This window comes from Asterias rubens, chromosome 6 (genome assembly GCF_902459465.1).
Source record: "Asterias rubens chromosome 6, eAstRub1.3, whole genome shotgun sequence".
Taxonomy (NCBI): domain Eukaryota; kingdom Metazoa; phylum Echinodermata; class Asteroidea; order Forcipulatida; family Asteriidae; genus Asterias; species Asterias rubens.
In genome coordinates, this window is record NC_047067.1 from 15086433 (window position 1) to 15113627 (window position 27195).

The 27195-nt window shown below is 37.1% G+C and overlaps 1 protein-coding gene across 3 annotated transcripts in view; it reads right to left on the bottom strand.

Moving 5' to 3' along the window:
* Positions 1-27195, bottom strand: part of LOC117291518 (voltage-dependent L-type calcium channel subunit beta-3-like) — a 69501-nt gene that overhangs the window by 36966 nt on the left and 5340 nt on the right. For all 3 annotated transcript variants that reach the window (XM_033773288.1, XM_033773287.1, XM_033773289.1), the window contains exons 2-4: positions 18100-18219; positions 7693-7815; positions 6659-6789 (exon numbers count right to left, since the gene is read on the bottom strand). In XM_033773288.1, coding sequence (XP_033629179.1) covers positions 6659-6789; positions 7693-7815; positions 18100-18219 — 374 coding nt within the window. The remainder of the gene's footprint in view (positions 1-6658; positions 6790-7692; positions 7816-18099; positions 18220-27195) is intronic.

Genomic DNA, 27195 nt, shown 5'->3' on the forward strand with positions numbered 1-27195 from the left:
AGAAGTAGCAACCAGTTTAGAAATGAGTTAAGATAAACCAGTTAGAGCGATCAACCGGAAATAACCCCAAAACAAAGCCACACACCATGTATCGGGATCAATACAATTATTAATAAAGCAATACGGTCAACGTAAACAGTAGTAAATCAACAAATTTAAACCCGATTAGGACACAAGGAATAGGTTTTTAGAAGGCACATATATCATGCAGAACAACACAGGTAAACAAGTTTGATTGAAAAGACAACAGTTAGATGAAACAAAACAGCAGGTTATGCAAATGTAGAAAAATTTGCAAATAGAAAACGGGAAACAGTAAAGTCCCCAAGGAAAGAACCATGTACAGAAGTTAGTAGTAAGCAGTTATGTTAAAAATGGCAGAATTAGCAAGAAACCAGGTTGGGTCAGGATAAAAGAGAAAAGAGGGAAAAACAGTAAAAGATAAAAAATAGCTGTTAGTGATTGGCCAGACTGAATCATTTTTAATAATTAATAATAAATTCAAAAACAACTGTATCAGTATAAAGAAGCAAAGAAAACAAAACAAAGTTGTTTTATCAGCCATAAAAGAATTCAGGTGAACATTATAGGGTTCTTTTGCATTTAGCATCAACAAGTTTTTCAAACAGCAATATTGATTTACTATTTGTTCATGTGTTTATCACGAGGCTGATTATGATAGATCTTGATTAAATACAAAAATATGAAATGGGTAAATAAAAAGAGAGATTTGCAAGAACTTGAGAGAGATCAACAAAACATAAAGTCAGACCAAGGTGCCAAGACACTTTGTTAACTACAGAACCAGAGCACAGTGTACATGTAAGAAGTATTTTCAAAGGGGTAGGATGTCTGGGACGAAGCCACCAAGAATCCATCAGAATCCAATATCATTATTCTGCTTATCATGGGATCCTGTCCGTAAGAACCCTTAAAGAGCCCTCAAAGCACATAAATGCAGAATTTATGTGGTAAGCAGAACCATGAAATTGACCCCTGTATACAACTCAACATTTATAAACCGTCAGCGTTTTCACGAAGTAGCACTCTACGTGCTTAAGGATTTTTTTACACATTTTTATTTTTTTTACATTTCTGTTGATAATGCACGAAGACCTACAATTCCATAATATTTCGAAGCTCAGACAACTTTACTTTTTTAATTAAGCTAATTAGTGTTTTCAATTTTGGCACAAACGTGGCATTTTTTGTTTTCACGAAGTAGCACCCGAACCTCTGTTTACCGTTGTATGCATGGCACGCACTCGAGTCAAAGTGTGGTAAAAATGTTTTCACGAAGTAGCACGCAAGTTGTGTGAGCGCGCGCGCGCTGACCTAGTTTCAAAAATCAATACAAAATGCTGTGTTGTAGCATAGGCGAGTGCTACTTCGTGAAAACGCAAAAAGACATATTTTGCACTTTTTGGATTTCACGAAGTAGCACGCATCTTCTCTTGTGTCTAGTTTCATAATTAATTATGCAAATGAGTTAAAATAAGATTAATTGATAAGTTCAAGTCATCAAGTATCTACATTGAAAAATTTAAACGGAAATACTTTGAAATTTTGAAGGGAGGCGGGTTTCTAAAAAGTGTTCAACTTCAGAGGCCGTTTTCTTTGATTGTTGTTTTATGCTGGTATAGCAGTGAGTGCTACTTCGTGAAACCGCTGACGAAACACGTATACGTACTAGAGCTGTTTGCATCTTGTAGTCAGGGAGATATTTTTAATTTTTTATATATTTTGTTTGTCTTTCTTATTTTTTATTTAATTTGTTTTTCAATTGTTATTTTATTTTGTTTATTTATTTAAACAATTGTTTATTTTTAATGTTATCATTATTACTTGTTACTGGCGCTCCAGTTGAGTATATTTTACGAAAATGTATCAAATTACACCTTTTTCACGCCATCCCATTGAAGAGGTGATATTTCTCTGAAACATTTAGCATATCGCCAGGTAAAAGGTTTCCTGGATGTTTTGTTTCCGTTTTGTTGTATTGACATTCGGCAGTACTCCTAATCTTAACCAGTTCTCAAATAAGAATCTGATCGTTCATACATTCTTGCCCCCCCCCCTTCCCAAGCTGAGACTGAATCCAGGAGCAATGGAGAATGGCTTAGATGCTGAGCCCCATGGAGGTAGAATCACCCAAGAGCCCACATCTCATCAGTGCGTCTGGATAAACATGCCTTTAGCATGTCCCTGCTTATTTAAAGGCAGTGGACACTATTGGTAATTAATTACTCACAATAATTGTTAGCATAAAAACTCACTTGGTAACAAGCAATGGAGAGCTGTTGATAGTATAAAACATTGAGAAAAACGACTCCTTCTGAAGTAACATAGATTTTGAGAAAGAGGTATAAATTTGTGCAACATTCTCTTGCATCTTCGATGACCAATTGATCCCAAATGTTCCCAGTGAGGATACTGGTGTTTGACATTTTCCAAATGTGTCTAGTGCCTTTAAGTTCCTATCCTTGGTTCACGTGCAGTCAGCGGGTTTACCAAGTGCTCAGAAGATGAAGTGAAATTGAAGAGTGATGAGGAGTAGGGGCAAATTACACTGTAATTTGTCATGTTAAGAAGTAATGTGCAGTGCAAGGCTTTTTAGTTTAGTGTTTTCTTGTTTCAACTCATTGCTTTTTTTTCTTTTCATCTGTGGTGATTGACTGCAGTCACTTATGGGTGCTGTTGTACTTGCACAAGTCTCACTGCACAAGTATTCAGTGTCTACAATCTAATTGAAACAACTAAGCAAATATTTTTTATATCAGTGTACAAGGTGGTATTTGTATTATTCTTTTTCTCGTCTCCTTTGCCTGCCCTCATCTTGTTTAGATTGTATGTCTTTGGTAGTAACAAACCACAAAATTGTACATAACATTGCCTGTTTTTGGAACTTCTATACAAAGAATTAATTGAATTGATTTGGACCTTCAAATGTACTACATTTTCAGATGTGAAGAGGGACAGTCAGAAGTCATAATTTTAAACAGCCGCCTTTATCTTCGTCTCTGCTATGACTTTATGAGGTGTAATTTCATATACATGTACATGTATGTGTTAATTGTTTGCTTGTCTTCGTATTGGTTTTTGAGAGCCTTTTCAAGATTTTTGTCTTGTTTTGTTTCTTCTATTGTTTTATTTTGCAGTTTTGTCAACAGTTTTCTTGTTCAATTGCAATGGTTTAATGATAACAAAAAGTAATAACTATAAGAATATTCTGGCAACTTTCTTTATATATTTTAGCAAGACTTCTGAATTAAAATATTATTTCTAAAAATCACAGGAAGTACTTGATATGATCAAACCCTTCATAAGCTCCGATTAAAACTGTCAATCAAAAGAAGAAATCCTGCTGCATACCCTCGATGCAAACAAAAGAAGATTAAAAAATTAACATTTGCAATTACAGCGCAGTACAAGATTCTCACTATGATAAAGATAGTTCTGCTAAATTATTTAATACATTTTAGCAAGACTTCTGAATTAAAATACTTTTGTATAAAAATCACATAATAGATATAAAAATCACAGCAAGTAATTGATAAGATCCACCCCTTTATGAGCTCCAATTAAATTTTTCATTCCAAAAAAAGAAATTCTGCTGCAAATAAAAAGATTACAAATAAAACACTTGCAATTACAGCGCAGCATAAGATTCCCGCTAATGAACTGTTTTACATCACTCCCTCTTCACGGGCCCCCATTACGTATCGTCAGTGACGTGGCGTCATTTCACACACATCAGACATGCTGGTACCAATTCATATGTGCAGACGCTGATGGCCGGCCCCAGCTAAATTAATGTCCGTTTCTCCCGTGCAGTGTTCTTACCCGGTTCTTCTTTCATGGCATCAGCATCTTGATCAAACTGCGCCTTTCTACTTCCTCCGATTGACCTGCCTGAATCTAGACAACTGAGCTGAGAGCTGAGTTGCAATTACATGTACTCCATTATATACCTCACTTCACTTGAAATACCCAGTTCATCATTAACTTTTGTTCTAATTAAATTCAGTTTGAAAATGTCAATGTATGTACATATATAGTGCACAGTTAGGTGTCGAGGATATTTTCATTATCAGAAGTTATTTTAAAATAAATAATGAGCTCCCTAAAAAGCTGTCATCTTTCTATGACATGTATTAAACAACTATATTGATGTTTATATTTGGAAAACAGATGACGTGAATAAATAGTACTCTTTGAGGGAAAAAGGTATCAATTTCTCTGTAGGCCTAAATCAATTTGTACATGCAGGCGGTATCATTTGAAAACCCTCAATTTTGGAACATTAAATCCAAAAGCTTTGAAGCTCAAAATTTTACAGTACTGGACTTTGTTTTACAAGTACAGAATCAAAATGATTTGAACAAGAACTTGAGAGAAGATTTGTCTTATGGGTACAGAATTGATATTATTCATCCAGTCCTCCATGTACTTCACGGAGGCAACAAAGGCGATTGCCTCCATGCCCCCTGGTCATTGCCTTGGTGCCCTTGAAATGCTCCTCATAGGGTGCCCTTTACTAAGGGGAAAATGCCTTAGTGCCCTTGCCCTTTAAAAAACAAAGCATACAGGCCCGATTCATAAGACTCAAAGCCAACAATTTTTACAAACTTTGTAAAAATGTTTTGTGCGCGTCGGTCGGTGTGTAGCCTATACACGCATGTACACACATATTACGTGCTGTTACTAATAGCTACGAATTGCGTTCCACGTAATTTAAATTGGCGTACATTAGGTTGCACGCCCAACACGCGAAGCCAGCCGGTCTTAAACAGCTTCAGCTGTGTCTTTATCAACCGTTTAAACACCCCCACGTGACGTGCTCTCCACCAATAGGAATAGAACTCTCTGGGGGTATTTATGAATATGAGAATCATTGTTTAAGATGACCAAAATAATAAAGTTATGATAAAGGTCATATACCATCTTTACCATACCAGTAAATTCTCCAGTAGAACTTGGGTCAATAAACTCATGATCGGACAAGCCTGGTGATCTTTTGTTTTTTCAGTTGAATTAATAATACTTCACTACAAGTGCACTGTGCATCTTGATGGAATAGTGCCTTATAAATTTCAATTGTTAAATGTATATTTTGTATATTAATAACCGACCTTTTCTGCTTGTAAAATCATCTGTTTGTTCATAAAATTTTTAAAGAAAGGAGCGAAATTTAAAGGGGGTGTATTTGAAGAAGACATCCACACAAACAGAGCGCCCAAATTGTTGGAATTTTTGTACAGCTACATATTTAGCAGCGAAAAAACCCTACCTCAGAAATTGTTCATGTAAAAATTGTAGTTGTGTTATTTATTGACTGATTGTGTATAAAGTCTGTTTTTATGGGTTTTTTTTTTTTATGATACCAATACTTGACATTCCTGTATTTTTTTGTAAAATTCATTGGCTTATAAACCATATGAATTCAAGTGCACTGTGGTTCACCTGCATTTGTTTGTGATGACATGACAAGGATTGCAGTTTCAGCACAACCGAATTTGTGTTTCATAGTACAGTTTAGTAAGCCAAATGAGCTGCTGAGGTTAATTTGCTTGATCATAATGAAGTAACTAAAATTTCAGCGCAAAAAAAAACCCAAGTATAAACCTCCTACTCTTATGTACCATTGTCCAGTAAGTTTTAAATGGATTTGATTGCTACGTGTGCATGTTTTGAGACAATAGAATTAGCTGAACATTGCAAACTGCTTACCAACCAAAATGACCTTCATGTTATGGCATGTATGCAAAGCATAGTAAATGGCCTGACGTTTTGACCCTCGCAGATTCTTTATCAAAGTCTTTCTCGATTTAGCCTTTGAGAAGACTCTCCTTGGGTTGAAACCTCAGGCCATTGACTTGTGTATGTTTTGTGTGACATTACAATTTGTCCAGTTTCACCCCTAAAGTTTATTTGTTATCACATTTTTTTTTATTACTCATGAACAGTCACAAAAAAAAACGTAACAAAGAAATTGTCAAAAACTTGACAATAACAGACAATGAAGATATAGAAAAAGAGAGCGACACATATAATTGCTGCAAAATAAATTGAACAATCTTCAAAGATTTTCCAAATAAACCCCCTTGCAGTAATGTCATCAAACAATCTAATACTTTTTCAGGTTGAAATTGCTGTTCATGCATCATCTTTGCATACTTATGCATCTTCTTTGCATATTCATGCTTCTCCTTCATATTCATGCATCTCCTTTGCATATTCAAGCATCATTGCATATTTATGCATCATCTTTGCATATTTATGCATATTAAGTGTATCTTTTGGGTGGTTTCACCTCATGAAACGCAAGTCAATAACACATCTACAAGGGGGTAAAAAAAAACAAGGCCAAGGCCGTGTCCGAAACGGCGATTTCGGCTACAGCTAGATCGCGCGCATCTGCCTATTCTTTCAACACAGGCAGGCGCGATCTACATTGTAGCTGTGGCTGTAGTCGAAGTCGCCGTTTCAGCCATGTCTTACTCTGGGTTTGCAACCTGCTCTGCAACAATCGAGCACAGCAATAAATCATTACCAAGACAAAACAAAAAACACTGAATAGGAAAAACCAAAGTGAAAAAGAAAAGCCACACACTGGCGGGGACGGCCATTTTGACTGTATGGAAACACTAGCACTCACTTGTTCATGAGTTTGGTCCTACTCGTTGATGTCTGTATCCTCATATTCTCAAGCTTCGCAGGGCTTGGAATAAAGCCAACATCTACCCCTTCTCGTACCAGTTTGCCGATCCACCAGTCATTGTTATATTTCTGGAACGAGTGGATAAAAAACAATGGTAATTATGAGCAGCGTTCTTTCTTTCATTTAGTTTATTCTGGTTTCGAAGCCAAGGACTCTCAGAAAAGTAAACTGCACTAGCTAAAGAACCCCATGGAGAGAAGACAACAAAGGAAGTTTCAGTTTTAGAGGTGGAAGAACGAAGGAGGAAGCAATGGTTAAGTGTCTTACTTAAGGGGATTCGAACCCACAATATGGACCAGTGAAAAAGCTGACAGACCAGTGAATTGATTAAATAGACCTGCTTGCCAGTCACTAAAAAAGTTAAGTGCAACCCCTGGTGAGCTGATGTCATTGCTTCGGGAGATCCTAATTTTGTCTTCCAACCAGATCGCCCATTTGCCAAAAAAACAAGATTAAATACTTATCCTCAAGCATGTTAAACCCTACAGCCAGAGGTACTACGTATCAAATCTACTCAAGTGCTCTAGTAAAATTGTGACTCAACACCCAATTGGATATTAGATAAGAGCCCAGTTTCATGGCTATGCTTACCCTTAGCAAATTATCAATGCTTATAGAAGTAGGGCATCTTTCGCTTACAAAGCTAGAGCAGTAATTCGGTGCTTGCTCTGTACGAGAACAAATTTTGATCACAAACGCAAAATTTGGTTAGCAGAGCCGAGAAAATGGGTCCTGTTTGCCTGGGAGTATAATTGGTTTGACTATACAATACTGTAATGTACACTATCAAACTCGAGTAAAACCTGTTGGGAGGGTCTTACAAGCTACAGTGTACTTTGTGCTGTCACGGACATTGCTTTTTATCATGCTGTCAAATTCTGTTTATAAACGATCATCGAAAAAGTTATTATATTTAAAGCCCTTAATTTGATCGTGATTTAATTTTCTTAATATCATAATATCAAACATACCTCTTTGATATGAAGGAAGTCCTTAGTTTTAAATGAGATGGCATAGCCTTGCACTGGTGAATCGTCATCTATCGAGCCGTCGTACGCTACGTTCGTCCTAACAGCAAATGCCACTGGTTTCGTCTATAAAAAGGGAAAAAGTTTAGAATACAATTAATGAATAGATCAAAAACATTCCAAGAAAACACCACTTCAATTTTATTTAGATGACATCATGTATTATGAAAGAAAATTAAAAAAACAAACAAATAACAACAACAACAACAACAACAACAGATATCCATTGATATTGTGATGTTGAACTTGAACCCAAATCTTCTCTCTTCCATGGCAACAAATTCAGCTATGTATGGTACTGTACATTACAATAGGAGACTTTCCAACGCTAGGTGGCAGCAGACATACCGGGTAAATTTCCATTGTTTACGTAGTTCTGAACATGCGCATAATTCTGAGAACAATGGATTTACCCGGTAAGTCTGCTGCCCTCTATCGTCCCAGAAAGTCTCCCATTGTGCATGTACCTTACGCACACTGTATCTCCCTTGGGTCATACCATGGTCATACACTATGCATAATTACCTGAGGAGACAGAGCTTTATGCAATGGCTACCTGACCATACATTATACGTATGTTTTGATGTACAATGTAATGCTAATGTGGTCAGTATGGTACCCAGACTTGAGAGCCTAACTTTCAGAGTAAAGGGTCAGTTTTTCATCACATAATTACTTATTTGAGACACCATTTCCAGATCTGATTTACATGTACACGTGAATATGTCAAAGAAAATGTTGTTTATTTCCATGAGAAGAGGCATTGTACAGTGAGGTCTGGTATCAATATATACATGTATTTGGTTTGCGGTAACACCATTTTTTTTTGAAAGCACATAATAACTTTGGTAAACACTTAGTACATGTACTGTCATGCAATCTTACCATAAGATTAAGACCATACTTTTCACTTCATGTGTTTTACAATGTGTATTATTTATGCACAAAACTCACAGGCCAAAGTAAAATTCAAAAATTATTACCAACATGCCTTTATCAAAATGAGAAACTCCAATTGATGAATATGGCAATAGTAGTTTTGATTCCCAGATCATAAAGGCTTTAAGCGCCACCATTACCATCATGTAGTATACCGCCCTCGAGTGATATATCAAAGACTTTCCCGATTAATCCAATTGCAACTGCTCAAACACTGCGCGCATTTCATACCTCGCACAATACGAGTAAACAGGTTGCTACTAATAACTCTCATCCTAAATCTTATTAGCCTAACATCGAGGACTACCAAACCTGAGCATCAACCCTTGGTGTACAATAATCTTTCAGGGGTTTTCTAATACCCGTCTACATGATACATGTTGTGATGGCTTAATGCCCTAGGCGTGCATCCGAGAGTCCGCTGCGCCTGTGTGAATGATGGGGCTAATGCTGTTATGAGGCAGACGTGGTGGTAAACCCAGCGCTCAAGATGAAAATCCAACAAGGCCCGAGACGGAGATTGGAAATGGCAGTATCGTTTGACGTTTGTAGCCTCATTTGCATAATTGGCCGATCCGGGGGAATACGCGCTTGTAAACAAACAAGTATATGGTACTGCTGGTGGATAACTGTTCGGGAATCATATGCTGATTCTAATTTAGAGATGTAGGACATGTGTTTGTGACAATATCTAACTAACAGAAACAGGTCAATTCAAGTTATGTACTGCATAATGTTTAGAAGAAAAACAAATTTCCCATATTGCAATTTATCAAATCTATCCTCAATCATACAATATGTTGAAGTTAACTTCATTCTTAAAACTGAACAGAATTTTAAATTACACAACATCTTGAGTAATTGACACAGTTTGTGACCAGGGGTCGATTTCACAAAGGTAGTCCTAACTTAGGACTAGTTCCTAAGCAATGCTAAGAGATAGTACTGGTCCTAAGTTAGGACCAGTAACTCATCTTAACTTAGGACTGGTCCTATCTCTTAGCATTGCCTAGGACTAGTCCTAAGTTAGGACTACCTTTGTGAAATCCACCCCAGTAACTCATTCTAACTTAGGACTGGTCCTATCTCTTAGCATTGCCTAGGACTAGTCCTAAGTTAGGACTACCTTTGTGAAATCCACCCCAGGGCCAAAAAAAGCCTGTACATGTAAGCACACAAACTTGCTAAGCACAAAAAAGTATTGCTTTTAACATAAACAGGTAACCAGCCAAAATTACATCAAGTTTACATTGTTGTGACTGGTGCCCCACTCATTTTTGCTTAGCAAAGAAGCAGTATTTTCTGCTATACAGCTTTATAAAATTGGGCCCTGGTACTCGTCGAAGTGAAAAACACAATTAAAAAAAATGTAGACTAAATTTATTAGGCTAAACTTATTAGCTTACAGAATCTATGAAACTGGGTCGCTTTCCTTTATGAAAAAAACCCACCCCAATTCTAACTAAGGATTCCTCCAATTGACAACACTAACTAGGTCCACCCAGGATTTGCATTGCCTTTGTTAAAGGAACATGTTGCCTTGGATCGGTCGAGTTGGTCTTTGAAAAGCGTTTGTAACCGTTTGTTATATAATGCATGGTTAGAAAGATGTTTGAAAAGTAGAACACAATAATCCACACACATTTGCCTCGAAATGGCATGGTTTTCCTTTTACTTTGCGAACTAAGCTGTCGGCCATTTATGGACATCAAACATTTGACTCCCATAAATGGCCGACCGTGTTTGTCGACAAAGTAAAAGGAAAACCACGCAATTTCGAGTGACACTTGTGTGGATCATTATATTCTACTTTTAATATATCCTTCTAATCATATGCATTCTGTAACAAACGGTTACATACCCTTTTCAAAAGACCAACTCAACTGATCCAAGGCAACGTGTTCCTTTAAGTGGCCAGACTAACATAAGCTCTAAGATGAACCTCAGAGAAGAACATTCTTTGTTTTGGATGAGTGAAATTAAAAATCACACAGAGTATTACAGCCTAAACAGTCTACCCCAGAGGAAACATTCCAAGCACTTTGCTAAATTGGTTTTAGTTATTAGCAAAATGATTTTATTAAAGACCTTAAACCTTGCAAAGAAAAACCACATCCTCAGGCTATGTGGGCTTGAACTATATCTAAAAGCATGATTTAATAATAATATATACACACGATGTATCTTGCACTGGTAATACTGTATCAGACAGAAAACATAGTCATGGGCAATTATCACCCACACTAGAAAGGTTTCATATAGTGACACCACATACATTAAAATTGTCTAAGTGTCGGTCGCTGTGATCCCCACACCCGAAAAAGAGATATTTGTATATTTACAAGGAGGTTAAAGCCCGGCTCATCCTTTCTGCGAATGCAAATGCAAAGGGATTTTTTTTTAAATCACAGCTCTGTTGTTGCGCAAGTTTATCACATTTCAACTGATGCTAAATATTTTTTGCGAATTCGTGACATCAAAATTTGTATCACATTGGCATTAACACTCGGATTCACATTCACATTTGCATTCACATTCGCATGAAGTATGAACGGGGCTTCAGTGAAAACGGCTGAGTTGACAGGAATAAAGAGCATACACTACAAGGACAGGTCATGAGTTCAACTCCCGCCATTTTTAATTTGCGTTGGCATGCGGTAAATGCATTAAGAGGTTTCATTTGCTTCAACGGCCCAATGTGTGATCCCTACAGGGGATAATATCATATGTAGGTCAGTGCTGAGGTGATGATGTGTGGACAAGGCCAATAACCATGGCATACACTTGATCCAATCTGACTGGCCTGATGGACTTCAAGCAATCTACTCGGATTGACCCACAAGAAAACTAGGGCCAATTTCACAGTGATCTTCGGCTGAACCCAAATTATTTAACAAATTCAGTTGCTGGGTCAAATCGTGCAGCAAACCAGTCACTATTGATAAAACGCACAGTGGGTTTTCAAAGTTACTGTTTTTAAAAAGTAAAAAGCAGAACTGGTAATTCTGTTTTTATCAAGGCACAAATTTCACGCTAGGCACATTTTTGTGCTTAGCAGCTCATTGGGCCCTGGTTGATCAGGGCTAGTGGGATAATGCCAAGATCCTCTTTACTATAATATAAAGATGATAATATTGTAAGCTTTATGTATATTCAATCGATGGATACAAGATTATGGATGAGCAGGTATTAGCATGGGAATTATGAACACGCACTCAAGGGGCTCGCTGGCTGTTTTCTTAATTACTGCTTGCTGTGGCTTGATTTGAAGGGCTATCAACCAACGCACACAAGCTATCCCACATTTGGATACACTGTACAGAGGTACTTTGATCTAACAGATAGTCTACATGTACATATGCATGTATGTGGGATTTGAAGCATTACAGGGTGAGGTATCAATATATGGTAATATCAATATTTATTCTATGATTGTAAATCCTTCATCTTTTCTCAATAGCGGTGGATTTATCTTCCAACTTTATGGCATATTGATTCTTTATGGCAAGATTCTTCTGGAATCAGTTAAGATTCTTTTTTCATTTCAAGGGTGCCAGGCCTTGAAACAAACAACGATGACAAAAGGAATTGTGGTGCCCTGTGCTTTTGCTGTGGTGCCCTTTGCAAAGTTCAATACAAATTCAACTTTTCCTCATTGAAAAGCCTCTTTTTTACTATTGACCCATTTCACCTGACGTCATCATCAGAAAAATCTTGAATGCGCCATACTGGTGGGCAATTTCACTGTGCATTTTTATAAATAACTCTATGCTGTGCGTTATGCAGTGAAGTGTGCATTTTAGGCGACGCGACGTTAATACACATAAACCTAACTGCCATCCAACATGGTGAGCGTGGCATCAGTCGCCGCGTGTTACGCGTGGCAAGGGGTCAATAAGACAATTTGTGTGCGCCTTCAAGAGGGAAGTTCACGACCTGTGCAGCAATGTATCAAAGCCAATCGTTTGAGCTTTCCACTAAGCATGGATGGATGCTTACAATTCTGAACGCTCAGTTTCAAAATACTGTCATGATCCATTGGAATATATTCTAAACCAATCCATCTGTACCATGAGACGACGAATATCCAACAACTTTGAAATTTTGCATCGGGGATAAAGAATATTAATTTTGGTTTTACCCATTTACACCGATGTGTGTTAAAGGCAGTAGACACTATTGGTAATTATACTCAAAATAATTGCTAGCCTAAAACCTTTCTTGGTGATGAGTAATGGGGAGAGGTTGATAGTATAAAATATTGTGAGAAACGGCTCCCTCCGAAGTGCCATAGTTTTTGAGAAAGAGGTAATTTTTCATGAATTTGATTTTGAGACGTCAGATTTAGAACTTGAGGTCTCGAAATCAACCATCTAAACGCACACAACTTTGTGTGACAAGGGTGTTTTTTTTTCTTTCATTATTATCTCGCAACTTCGATGACCGATTGAGCTCAAGTTTTCACAGGTTAGTTATTTTATGCATATGTTGAGATGCACCAACTGTGAAGGATAGTCTTTGACAATTACCAATAGTGTCCACTGCCTTTAACACTGTATGTGTATACTCAGTACTTTCCCGAGCTTTGAACTACTCGGATGGGATTGAAACCCACAACGTTTGCAATTCTAGAGCAGTGTCTTACCAACTAGACCACTGAGAATGCCCAGTAGCTAGAGGCAGTTCCAATCCTATATTTTATTTGAACTTTCAAGTATGAGTATTTGATCTTAATCAAACATAGATCTCTTACAGAAGAATTTTGCTCAAGTGACCGCAGTAGTTTCTTCCCAGTAAGCAAAACAAGCAACAGATTTTAGAGTGGTTCAGCACAGCCTTGCGAGTGCCGCATTTTCTGATGGAATATTTGAGCCATACTTTAGATGAAGAGCATATTCAATGGAGCGAAGGCCGAGGACGGGTAAAAAGATACAGTTAATTAATTCTTGTTTTACTGAAAAGAATATCGCAACGTTTATAATCAGACATTTACAACGAATGTATGGTACATGGTCACGCAATAAAAGGCAGTACACAGTCAGGCATTTTATTTTGAGTACTTTTAGGACTATTCCCTTTTTATGGCTGATCGTTCAGTTTTGTATGAGGGAACCGTACCATCGTACGCACAATGATACATTTTGAAACACTACAAGGTAACTCTGCATGCATTTGCTCAACCACTCAAAACCTGACAAGTTAAAAGTTACCCCCGAACAAAGATATTGACAAAAAAGGGTCACCGCCAATATAGGGCTAGATAGCTCAGTTGGTAGAGCGCCGGCACGTTAATCCGAGGGTCGTTGGTTCGAATCCCACTCTAGTCAAATCTTTGTTCAACCCCAAAAATCAAGTTAAAAGTTAAAGACACTGGACCCTATTGGTAATTATCAAAGACTAGTCTTCACAGTTGGTGTATCTCAACATATACATAAAATAACAAACCTGTGAAAACTTTAGCTCAATCGGTCGTCGAACTTGCGAGATATTAATATGAAAAAAAAACACCCTTGTCGCACCATGGTCACACGAAGTTGTGTGCTTCTGGATGCTTGATTTCGAGACCTCAAATTCTAAATCTGAGGTCTCGAAATCAAATTCGTGGAAAATTACTTCTTTCTCGAAAACTACTTCACTTCAGAGGGAGCTGTTTCTCACAATGTTTTATACTAGCAACCTCTCCCCATTACTTGTTACCAAGAAAGGTTTTATGGTAATAATTATTTTGAGCAATTACCAATAGTGTCCACTGCCTTTAAGGTTTGGTTCTGAATGTTGAGTCTTGGGTTACTTTCAAAAGTAAACGACAACCTCCGATTTTTTTTTTTAAGTCACTCTCTGGTTTTGACCAGTTGCCTTACCAATAGCAGCAGTACATGGCTCATTCTATGAAAAGCTACACCACCCTTCAAAACCTACAAATGTAGCTGATTGGCAATGGCAAATGTAGTTAAAGGCAATGGACACTTTTGGTAACTGTCAAAGACTAGCCTTCACAGTGGTGTATCTCAACATATGCATAAAATAACAAACCTGTGAAAATTTGAACTCAATCGGTCGTCGAAGTTGCGAGATAATAACGAAAGAAAAAAACACCCTTGTCACACGAAGTTGTGTGCGTTTAGATGGTTGATTTCGAGACCTCAAGTTCTAAATCTGAGGTCTCGAAATCAAATTCGTGGAAAATTACTTCTTTCTCGAAAACTATGGCACTTCAGCGGGAGCCGTTTCTCACAATGTTTTATACCATCAACCTCTCCCTGTTACTCGTCACCACGAAAGGTTTTATGCTATAATTATTTTGAGTAATTACCAATAGTGTCCACTGCCTTTAAAGGTGTGATAAATGAAGCATCCAATCACTATTGGGTCAACTTCTTCCGGTCCTACTGTGTGATAATCTACAAGCATAACATAGAGTCCCTTTTCCAAACCACGGTTTGGCCTTGTCCTTGGGCTCAGGTACAGTCCACTGATTCATAGTCCTGTACTCAAAGTGTACACTTTCAAATGTACCATTGGAGCCCAAGTCAAAGCCTAAACCAAAGCCTAAACCCAGGCCATGTTTTTGTAAAAACAATACTCTCAAACCATGTATGCTACGGCTTGCAACCTGCAAATTAAGCCATGAAGATTGTTCAACCGCCTTAATGGATATTATTTTGCACAAGTTTGTCTACACTAATCAAGTAAGTAAAAACTTGAACTGGTTACTGTGATTCAGAAAGTCGTTATAGTAAGGGAATAAATATGTGCTTGGCCGGTTTTAAACACTCTGTTTAATACCGGTAGCAGTCTGGATGTGATAATTACCCGAGCCGGAGGTGAGGGTATGTCAGCATCCAGACTGTAACCGGTATTAAACAGAGTGTTTAACACCGGCCAAGCACATTTTTATTCCAATTCATAAATACCTTTTCGTCAAAACTTTTTGGTCCAAATGTAAAATAAAAACGCAACAATTATAATAATTGTTCAATGGTGTTTTTTTTTACAAAACACCCCTCCAGCTATGAAATGGTAAGGCCCTGGTAAAAACTCCTTATAAGGAGATTGGCGTGCGCGTCGCGAGTATCAAGTGATGTGGCCCTGGTGTTCCAGCCGTTGCTCTTGACCAATAGGAATGAATAAACTGTCTTATAAGCACAGGTGCTAGCTCGCTAGTCATGCCCATGTTTAAACACTTTTTACTGGTAAAATATCATCCATACGTAAACACCCCCACTTGATGCCCAAACGACCAATCAGAATGGATAAACTGTCTTAGGTATTTATGAATATTTATTCAACAGTACATGGTGTACACATACATAAGTGTGTGCCGAGTACATACAGTACATGTAAGTAGATTGTCGTAGACACTGAATCTACTGGGCGTATATGAAATATTAAAAAATATTGTATCTATTCAGTTCTGAAAAGGCTAAGCATATTTTCTGGAATGTGAACAACTTAGGTTTTTTTTTCTTTACATCATGGTTCACATCATGAGTGCGTTTTGGCGACCCCAACCAAAAACTGTTTCTGACGTCATAACCAATACGGTAACCGAGCTCACAACTAAGTTATCGTTCAGTCTGAACAGCAGAACCAACGACCAACAACCGAAACAGTTTTTGGTTGGGGTCGCCAAAACGCACTCATGATGTGAACCAGATCAGGCATTACTATTCATTCAATCCATGTAGGACTACAATACACACACATAATGGAGATCTCTGTGGTTTATTCTAATATTCACGACATCATAATGACAATTCCACTTCAATGCAATAAGTCCTCAAATGCAACTCCATTCAATTTCAATAATTTCATAATGCTATTTCCTCATGTACAAGTTTACCTGAAAAAAATGTGTACCTCAAAAACTGTGAGCACTCATTCATAAAAAAATTATCTCCATCGATGCTCCCAACAAAAACGAGATCGTGAAGGGCTCAAGCCCGATGCTTATTTGATTACAGGTCAAATTACATGTGCCGTTCTTAATTCACCCGGCACACGTTGTCGCATCGGTGCGCGCATATTAGTCTTACTTGACGTTCGTTTTAATTTTTCTTCTTGATGGTGGTTTTTCTCCTACAAGGTTACGGTAATAGAGTACATGTGGCTCATGGGACAGGCCAAGGATATTGAGGAATTTAACATGGCGGAAGAGGATGACATAGTGACAGTTCAGATTGCAATGTGACGATGCCGCACCTGTTCGCTCCATGCTCAAAGTAATTAATCAATCTAAGATATTTCGCTGTCTGCTGATTACTGTAAACATGTAATGCAGATTTTAAGTACAGCAATTTATCAATTTGAGGTTTGTAAGATTGTAAAAGACGCTAAATATTTCTTAGAAGTAGGGTCTACACCTCACACTTTTATTTATTTATTTGATCACACTCAGCACAATTAGTGTCAATGAGAGGTTGAATAGGAAACAAGAAAACAAGTTTTAGATGTGGGAGGAAACCCCAAATCAGGTAGGAATTAAAACCCAGGCTACATGCAAGGCTCCGGTCTGAGGTCAACCACGGTTCACAAAGGTGAAAGGTGGGGGAAAGAAACCAGTGAGCAAACCGGAACCCCAAGAGAAGAGATGGCTATAAAAAGCTTCTGATTTATACCAAAAATGTCATCTCATTTGCTCTTATCAATAAAAGGTTAGCAAGTAGCCTATATAAATTGTGCAAAAACACCTGCAGGTCATGTGCACACATTATATATGTTTAATGACCAGGTAATCCCCATTGGTTTTGTACATAGAAACTTGTTTTGTACAAAAGTGATGTAAGTATGTCCTCACCGTTTCCAAAACCTGGATCCTTTTTTTAAGAGCCCTTGGTTTAAATGGGTAGACCCCCCATCCCCCATGTAGCCGTAGGTAAATTATAAATACCAAATATTGAGTTTTAAAGAGGGTGTTTAGAACAAGATTTTGATGTGTATATACAGGATTGAGGTTATGCTTGAAGTCAAACTTCAGCAAAAGTTGTAAGATAAGAAGATTCCTCCCATAGAAGTTGGAAGTTTGGTTCATGTTAGGAGCTGACAAATAACATCTCATCCTGGGGAAAGTTTAATTTTTACACGATAAACACTCATTGTGTTGAATTAAGTTTGATTTTTACCTACCACCCCTTTTGCAAGGTTGCTCTGGGCAAAAATGTGCAAAGAGTGGGCACCCAAACCGCAACATACAGTAAATGATGTAGCCAACTTCATCTGCTAAATGGAAGGGAAAGCATTGAGTCTGTTCTTGAAATAAAGAAGACAAGCCCTTGAAACCAAAGAAGGCCGTTTTGGGACACGGCTTGATTTTCGCTGAACTTGCATGCACTGAGTAAAGGTATGTTACTTTTTAATAAAGGGCTGATTTATTCTAGGTGATATTCCCTATGGAAGACTATTCTGACTTACCCTGGCTTTCTCAAGCTGAGCGAGGGCTTGCCTCTCCGTCTCCCGTCTGATTGCCTCTCGCTCCTCATCCAGTGAGAGGTCAGAATCTGACGGCCGGCCATAGTTTGAGTCTTCTGAACCCTGCAGCAACAAGGAAAAAACAAAGAAGAAGAAAGATGAAGCAATAATCAAGATGAAAAATTGTAAATGACCTGTGTTCCCTCGCCACTGTATTTTGCAATGCCAACTTCAACTGGCTCCACTGATTACCTGAAGCATGTATTCGACTAGTTTTGCGATGATGTTTTATGCAAGAAGAGAAACTTGGCTTTCACCAGGCATGATATCAAGAATTTAGAAAGTAAGATTTTATTTTTTTAGTACATGTACATGTACATGGACACATGGTGTTGACTCTAATTGACATTTCAGGCTATTCAGTCACATTTTTTGCAGATTTTTCCTGCGTCAAATAAATTGAAAACGAACTTTTAAAAGTAGGAGGAAAATTATGCCCGTTTCACATACATTCCTCAATGATTCGGCTTTCTCAGATAAAGATCTATCACGTTTTTGTAACACTACAAACAACCATATGCTTTGGAGACGGAAGCGGCGAAAACTTAAGCCATGCAACAAATACGCAGACATGTGAGGCAATGACTTACCAACAGAATTGTGTATGTTTTCAAATAATACATCAAACCTAAGCCAGGCATACATTATACAGGCCTCCAAACAACCCTTGGCACCAATGGCAATTTCCGTAGTGCCCTGTGCTTTGCAACGTTCCAACACAAATTTTTACATGTACATAGAAGTGCCACTAACCAGAGACAAATTGCTGCGGCTCTTTTAGAGTGAAGGTCAAGGCCTGTATACATGTTTATATACAAAAACATCAACTAGACAAAACCACTGTTCAGACTGGAAACAATGAGAAATAATAATCTCATTTTAATTATCAGATACCAGAAAGAGACAAGCCCCTTGCAATGAAAATCTACATAGATCTTCACAGGATTAGGGGAAAGTACTGAGTATACAGTGCTAACACACATCGGTGTATGGGTAAAAAACAAAATTAATATTCTTTATCCCCGATGCAAATTTCACATCTATTAAAATCTACATACCTCACATGCATCTATTCTTTGGAAAGGGTACGTGTACATGATCAAACATGTTGGACAGCAATGAATTTACTACTGGTATTGTACACAAGCCAGACGACATTCAACTATGGCATACCACACACTGGTCATGGCCATTCACATATTTTCCAACCAATAACTGGAAAAATCAATATCCAGACTCTATCGAGTCTTTTCAACCATAATATATTTACAGGTGGATCCACGTATCATGAATATTCAATTAATCATTACGTCAGAGTTAAACGTGACCGACTCATTCCAAAAACCTAGGATTATAATGAGCCACTATAACCACATATTGGTCAAATCCCGGTTTCAATTATGTACCTGATACATTAATAAATACTGTTCTCTTTGCACACATTAAACACAGCTCTTCTCATTATCTTTGAGACATATTTTCATGCAGCAGGAATTTTTCCAACGCTCAATAAAAACAATGACCCAGTTCCAGATATTTTGTAAGCCTCTGATGCACACAGGAAAATTAACACATCGGCAACAAAAGATAAAAATGGAATCATTCGGTTGTTTTCCTAAATAAAGTGGTCCCTCATTCAATAACATGTTGGATCATGTTTACAATATAGCCTAATACTTCCCCCCCCCCCAAAAAAAAAAAAAAAAAAAAAAAAAACAACAACAAAAAAAACAGAATTTTGACTCTCTGTGTGGATATTTTCCTTTTTTTCCAAACACTGATGAAGCATCTCTCTTAACACGTCTTCTGAATTTGTCCTTGTAGTGGAATGTGATAACAAGCCAAGGTGAGATTCAGAGTCAATATGACGTCAACTTACTCCTTTCCAGTGCCACTCAACGACATGTTTACCCTGACCATTAATGTAGGTACAGTGTACATGTACTACTATCGTAAACAAAGGGCTTCAAACAAAACCCTTAAGTTGGCAACACATACTCAATCAATGACCAATTATTTTTGGACTCGAGACGGACAAACCACTTGAGATGTTCTAAAATATTAGTGTAATTTGATGTTAAAATGTTCAATGATAATAACTTTTTTGAAACAAACTGCAGCGAACGATTTCCCTCGTATAGCAGAGCAAAATGTTACACAAAATAAATAAACAAATAATAATAATAACTCTTATATAGCGCATTTCACAATAACCGTATCAATGCCCTTTACATTAATGCTTCAGTTCTACTCAACAAATGTTTCAGTTTCTACTCAAAAATCACCATTTGCTACTCAATATTTGCATTTATCAGTGTGTACAAAATATGTTCAGTCGAAAAAAGAATTGCTATGCAAATATGTATGCTGGACAAAATCGTTTTATTCTGATCTTTATGGCATAAATGCAGTCATTGTTAATGGCCACATATTTCAACCTGGCAGAGTCGAAATGACAGCAAAACACACGAAAAGCAAGTAAGGGTAACAGAAGCAGTCGAGTGTGGGGGAAAAAGTGTCAAATAGTGAAAACTGAAACTGTTTCAGAGTGGAAATACTACATGCTCTTTAACCTTCTCTTCGCTTTTTAATTACACCCTTCAAAATTGGAAGCTCTAGAGAAAATTACTGCATAATGTGTACAATAGCCTCAATTTCTCTTCCTCTCTTAACGACTGTCAAGTGTTAGTCTGTTTACAAGGCTTAGGCTTATAAAATACACTCATCATAAGAAAAAGAACATGTTCACATGTATTACACATTTTGTTTTTAACTGTCACCTCTTCGCACTTGGAAATTTATAGTTAAAACAATCCAACTAGGTCCTACTTGTTTTATTGGTGACATTAAGAAAAATCAGAGATCAGGGGTCGATTTCACAAAGAATTAGGACTAGCCGTAGCAGATATATAAAAAAAAACGCATGGCTAGTCCTAAGTTAGGCAAGTAACTCATCCTAACTCGGGATAAGACTAGTCCTAACTCTTTGTGAAATCCACCCCTGGTTGAATTCGTTTGGACCATAAAGACTGCTGTACTGCCAGATCACAAGAGGAAAAGAAGCGGACAACAAAACTGCCTATAAATGTACCTCATGAACGACAGACTACTGATAACAAAAACAATAGATTACATTGTACATCAAATCTACACATTCAAATACATATTCCTAAGAAGAGAGCGTTCTCAGCAAATACATTTATTTCACATCAAGATCTCAGTTCCAAAAGAGAAATATGGATAACCCATCTGAAGTACTACTTAGTCATTTATTTAATTGGTTCTCTATCAATATCAGATAAGACATGCTCGTGCTCAACAGTCTTTTCTCCACCTACAGCCCATCTTGAAGCCCAACCTGGCACAGCCACTGCTGAAATTCAACCGATTTTGTTTTTTTCTTGATCAGTAAATTGATTCCCCATGCACGCATTGCTGACGTCAGCCGCACTGGATTTGTTGTGCGTCCAAAAACATGGTAAATTAACGAGAGATCATCTGGCAGAAGACAAGGACCTCTCTCCTGAATGAAGGTTAGAGTAGGATGAGACTTAAAGGCACTGGACATTATTGATAATTACTCAAAATAATTATTAGCATAAAACCTTTCTTGGTAACGAGTAATGGGGATAAAAACTTACTCGGCTAAAGTACGAGCAAAGGGGAACTAATGACGATAGTATAAAACATTATGCGATACGGCTCCCTCTGAAGTAACATAGTTTTGGAGAAAGAGGTTATTTCATACTCAAATATTAAAAGGCTTCAGGCCTGAAGTCTTTATTATATATATATTTTTAGGCATCTGAAAGCACACACATTTGTGAAACAAGGGTAATTTTTCTTTCATTATCTCTTGACCAATTGAGTCAAAATCTTCACCGATTTGTTATTTTATAATGCATACATGTATGTTGGGATACACCATGTAAGAACAATTTGACAATTACCAATAGTGTCCAGTGCCTTTAATTACATATCATTGCATCATCAAGATTCATGCAAAGGCAAGCTAAACTCTTTACAAATCAGATTTGCTCTCCCTGCTCTGAAACTCTATTTTATAAAAATCCTTCCAAAGGGGATGCTTTTTTTATCAAAATCAAGGTCATGTAGGTTTTATGACTCGACTCCTAAATTTAAAATAAATTATATATCTGACATTGTTGGATCAAACACCAAGGCAATCTGATGTGAGTTTATCTTGTATTGCTCTTTGTGTAGAGCACTTTCTGCTTTCTGTGTGGCTGCAAAATCAACCAGAAATTATCTGACTGTAGAAAAATGATGCTGGTGAAATTGTCCAGCAAATGATGTGTTTTACAAATTTAGGGGGATATTCTGCAAGGTGTTTTAAAAGCATCAGGAAGGCTTTGAAGACATTTAGAACTAACTTTCCTTAAAATGGCTACAGAAAATTATCTTTTCACACTAGGTATGATTGTCATTAAGTTTAACCCAGGTACATGTACCACAGTTGACCCTTGGAAAACAAAGTAGGAATATTTTATCAACTACAAGGACACATGTTGGTGTAGGCTTTAATAGAATTTTCAGGCTAATAAAGCATGTTTTTTCTTATATTTCCAAGGGCAAACAAATCGGAAATCAGACAAGGCTAACAAGGAAGAATATCATACCTGGTTTAATCTTAGATGTTTGGGTTATTACATTAAAAACCACAGCAGGGAACAATCTCATCCAGCACCTTTGCTCCGCAAAATATTTGGACTGATCTTTTTTTTTCTTTCTCACACTGAATGCTGAAGAGTTGGCAAATGGTGATTATTTTTTTGAAATTTTGAGTAGCAGTTTGCTGAGCTATAGGAGTGAAATCATGCGCTGCACAGAACAAATAGAAAATGTGTCTTTATATTTGCATTGCTGTAACAACAATGTAATGTAGATTACTTCCAACGTCCAATTTTCTATGTCACTGTCAGAGGTTGTCTTTTTTTTCTTTTTCTAGTTGATGGATGCAGTGATAATTCCCTTCGATTGAGTCCCAAATCCCAATCACTTCCCATGACATTGTTTGTTGTTCAAAGAAAGACGAACAAAAGAATATTTGTTTGGTTAAAATAAAAGCAATCGTTTGGCGTGGCCTTGGATCATCCGGTGCCTATTATAGGGCCGTCCCTGTGTACCAACGTCATACACACTATTCATCCGATGGAATTACATGAGAACCAAGGCCTTAGTTGCTTCATTAAACCGCCTGGAATTATGGATTTTTATTCTACGAGACCTGAAGTGAGAGACGGAAATGGCGAGAGAGAGGGGAAAAAAACAGCGCTTTACAAGCACATTCTAATGCTGGGACCTGACACTATTAATACATAAGGAAATTGCATATAGTTAACTATACTAAATGAGTGCCTAGTTTCCAAGACTAAACAACTTGGTTTTCCTGGCATTGCTTCTTATAAATTGCTAGGGGGGGGGGGGGTACTAGTACCAATGGAGTCATGCTATGTACATATATGTACAAATAGGCATGAACTTCCATTTCAGATATCTTACCTAAGGGTAGGACGGTATTTGGTAACCACTCTTCAAAGGCTTTTGATAGTAAAAATCATTTTGAGAATAATTACACTGGAAGTAAAATGGTTGCGGAAATATATTTATACGTTTTAGCATGCGCCAACAGGTACAGCCACTGTGATGGCTGGAGGCAATAGTACAAACTAATGCACAGATTATGAAAGCAATTATATATAATCAAGATGGAAATATACATTGCATATACATGTATACAGGTTTTTCGAAAATATAATATCGATGGAAACTCTTGAATAAATGCGTTATGCTTGAATGAAGTGCAGTCATGGTCCAAAGCATCCTGAAAGTTGGTTCCGTTCTACATATTTTCACTTAAGAGACAATTTTAAAAGTACAGGGTACAATATGAAATGCAACAATGATGTTATGATCCGTTTTAAGGGGGACTTGAAAGGTTTTATTTAGGTTTGTGATCAAATCCTTTTCCGCAAAAAAAATCTTAAATGGCATGACTTTTTGACTCCAAAAAGAACCTATGGTAAAAATGTAAACAATTGTTAGTGATATGGCTTTTTACAGTCTCTTACGAAGGCTCACTGACACAACAAGACACAAAAACAGGTACTTTTTGCAAAACTTTTATCTTTCTCGTATAGTGTTATGCACCAAATATCCGTTTATGTGTGTTGTATTGTGTTGTGTTGTGTTGTGTAGTCATCTTAAAAGCCTTCGAGAAAGACTAGCTCTGCTTGGGTAAAAAAACGTCAGGCCATGAACTACTTTTGGTAGGAAAGCAGTTTGCGACAGCTGACTCTATCTAATCCTTTTCTGAAAGAGTCCTATGAAAATGTGGGAAAAGTTGAACAATCTTTAATTTCAGGTTATAATGGTGTAAAATACCACTGTGTTTCAAATACAATTTTGTAAAAAAAAATAAAAAAAAGAAAGAACCAAAAATGTTGATTAAACATCCAACAAATATTAGCACAAATAACGAGATCATGAATAGGAAGAAATGTTCCGTTTTAGATGTGGGAGGAAAACAATGACCCACGCTTGTTGAACTATTGATCATTTAAAGGATTTGGGTACTTTTTCAAAATGTCCATAGATTTACATTAAACTTTACAAGGTTTGAAGATAATGATAGTGGAAAGCTTCCCTTCAAGTATTACTTACTGAGGTGCTGTAGTTTTTGAGAAATGAGTAAAACAATGTCATGAAAATTTGTTTGTAAATGATTAAAATAATTTTCATCTCATGAGAGTATTCAAAACTACAGCACCTCAGTACGTAATATTTCCAGGGAAGCTTTCTACTATCATTATCTTCAAACTGTGTAAGTTTAGTGTAAATCTGTGGACATTGTGTTTTTTGTCCTACAAAAGTTACATAGACCCTATAAAGTGTGGTTGTGAAACTGCATGTTTATGCTATCAGGCCTGATGCTTCACTGAGGCAGCAGAAGCCCACTGCCTTAATGCCTCTGCTCAGTGCCTCGTGCCTTTTGAAGCATTCATTTTGGATTTTAAAATTTCCTCATAGAACTAACTATGAACTGTGAATGACCATCATTGTAATAATTATGGTTAAAAAAAAAATTTAAAAACGTCCATCTGAATAAAATTGAATTCCTAAATCAGTAGGGATTTTCTATTCCATTAAAGAAGTACAAAACGTACTTTGATGATGTACAAATGAATATTTGTGAGCACATCCGCTGTGCAAAACAAAGACTATGACGTACCTTCGACCACGCATGTCCATGGAAATAAACCACTTAGTTCCCTTTATTCCAGAGTGGACACGCATAACATGAGCTCCGTCATATATATAGGCTTTGTTTATCTGTTTTACTGGTATGTGTGTGCGCTTGTGCACACATGCACATTGGAAATGCATTCATAGGTAACAAATATAAATATTTTCACTATTTTTTAGAATAAAAAAAATGACTATACACTTTTTATACAGCAGGCACTCTTTTCCTGAACTATGTAGCAATAATAATGAGTCATGCAAATTCCTATTTAGCGTGCGCTTGTGCACTCATGCACATTGGAAATATGCATTCTTACATGTAGGTAAAAAAAAATGGTTTTACCGAAACTTATTTATCATATTGCAGGCTAACAGAACACTCTTTTCCCTTACCTTTGACAAGATACATGTATACTAATTAGTCATGCCAATTCCTAACAAGCATGACACTCACTCTGCATAATACCAAAAAAGAAATTACAAAAACAAATGTAATTCACAGAATCCTAACCAAACTGAAATGGATATACTGTAACTCTATATTATCAAACTCTGTAACAACGCCTCAACATATGTCTTCAGGGATGACTTGAAAACGGATCCTTATAATAACTGGTGGATGAGACTAGAGATACATGTTACATCATTGGAGTGATAACAGGCATCTGATAAGACTTATTTGTGTCTGTTAAAGGGCCTGTACACCTTTTAGTAAATGTCAAAGACCAGTGTTCTCACTTGGTGTATTCCCAACATTGCATAAAATAACAATCTTTGAAAACTTGGGACTCAATGGGTCATCAAAGTTGCAAGAGTTTGTGTGCTTTCAGATGCCTAACAAAAGGCTTCAAGTCTTCTAATATTTGAGTCAGATATTACCTTTTTCTCAAAAACTACGTAACTTCGCAATTCACAGGGAGCCGTTTCTCACAATGTTTATAACTATCAACAGTTCTCCATTGCTTGTTACCAAGTAAGTTTTTATGCTATCAATTATTTCGAGTTATGACCAAAAGAGTGTCCAGGGGTGGATTTCACAAAGAGTTAAGACGAGTTATGTAGGACGAGTTACTCGTCTTAACTTAGGACTAGCCTTAAGTTTTTAATCTCCTAGTTACATGTACATTGTAGGACTAGTCCTAAAATAGGACGTCCTAACTCTCTGTGAAATTGACCTTAGTACCTTTAGTAATGTAAAGGCGCCACACTAAGAAAATGCAACTGCAGTTCACACAGTGCAATATGCTGCTTTTATTTTGACCTTTTGAAATTTAAGAAGTTACATTCCTTTTGCTAAAATAGATGATACAATATGCACATAACCACTCAAAGGCAATGCAGACTACAACATTGTTAAAAGACTTCAAATTTACAGAGTGAGTAAGACAGGTTCATCACGCACTTTCTTAAAATGTCAAGAGTGATGAGATTTTTGCTAACTCAGCAGTAGGGGGAGGGGTGTGGAATTACTCTATTGCTAATAGAATTGTCTTTGCTTTCACTTCCATGAGAAATGTGAATGGGCTCAAACAATCGTAGCTTGTACACTCTCATTGTAGTAGACCAAAGCGGACCTTGACTGGATAGTGACCAGAGGCAGCCCAAAGCAGACCTTGACTGCTGCATAATGATCAATAGTGACCAGAGGCAGCCCAAAGTGTTATTGCAATGTACAATAAAGGGATGGTACACTACATTAAAAAGATTCATCAAACGTCATAATATATTAAAATTCTGAGCTCAGATCCAATAAATGTGATGGTACTACATGCA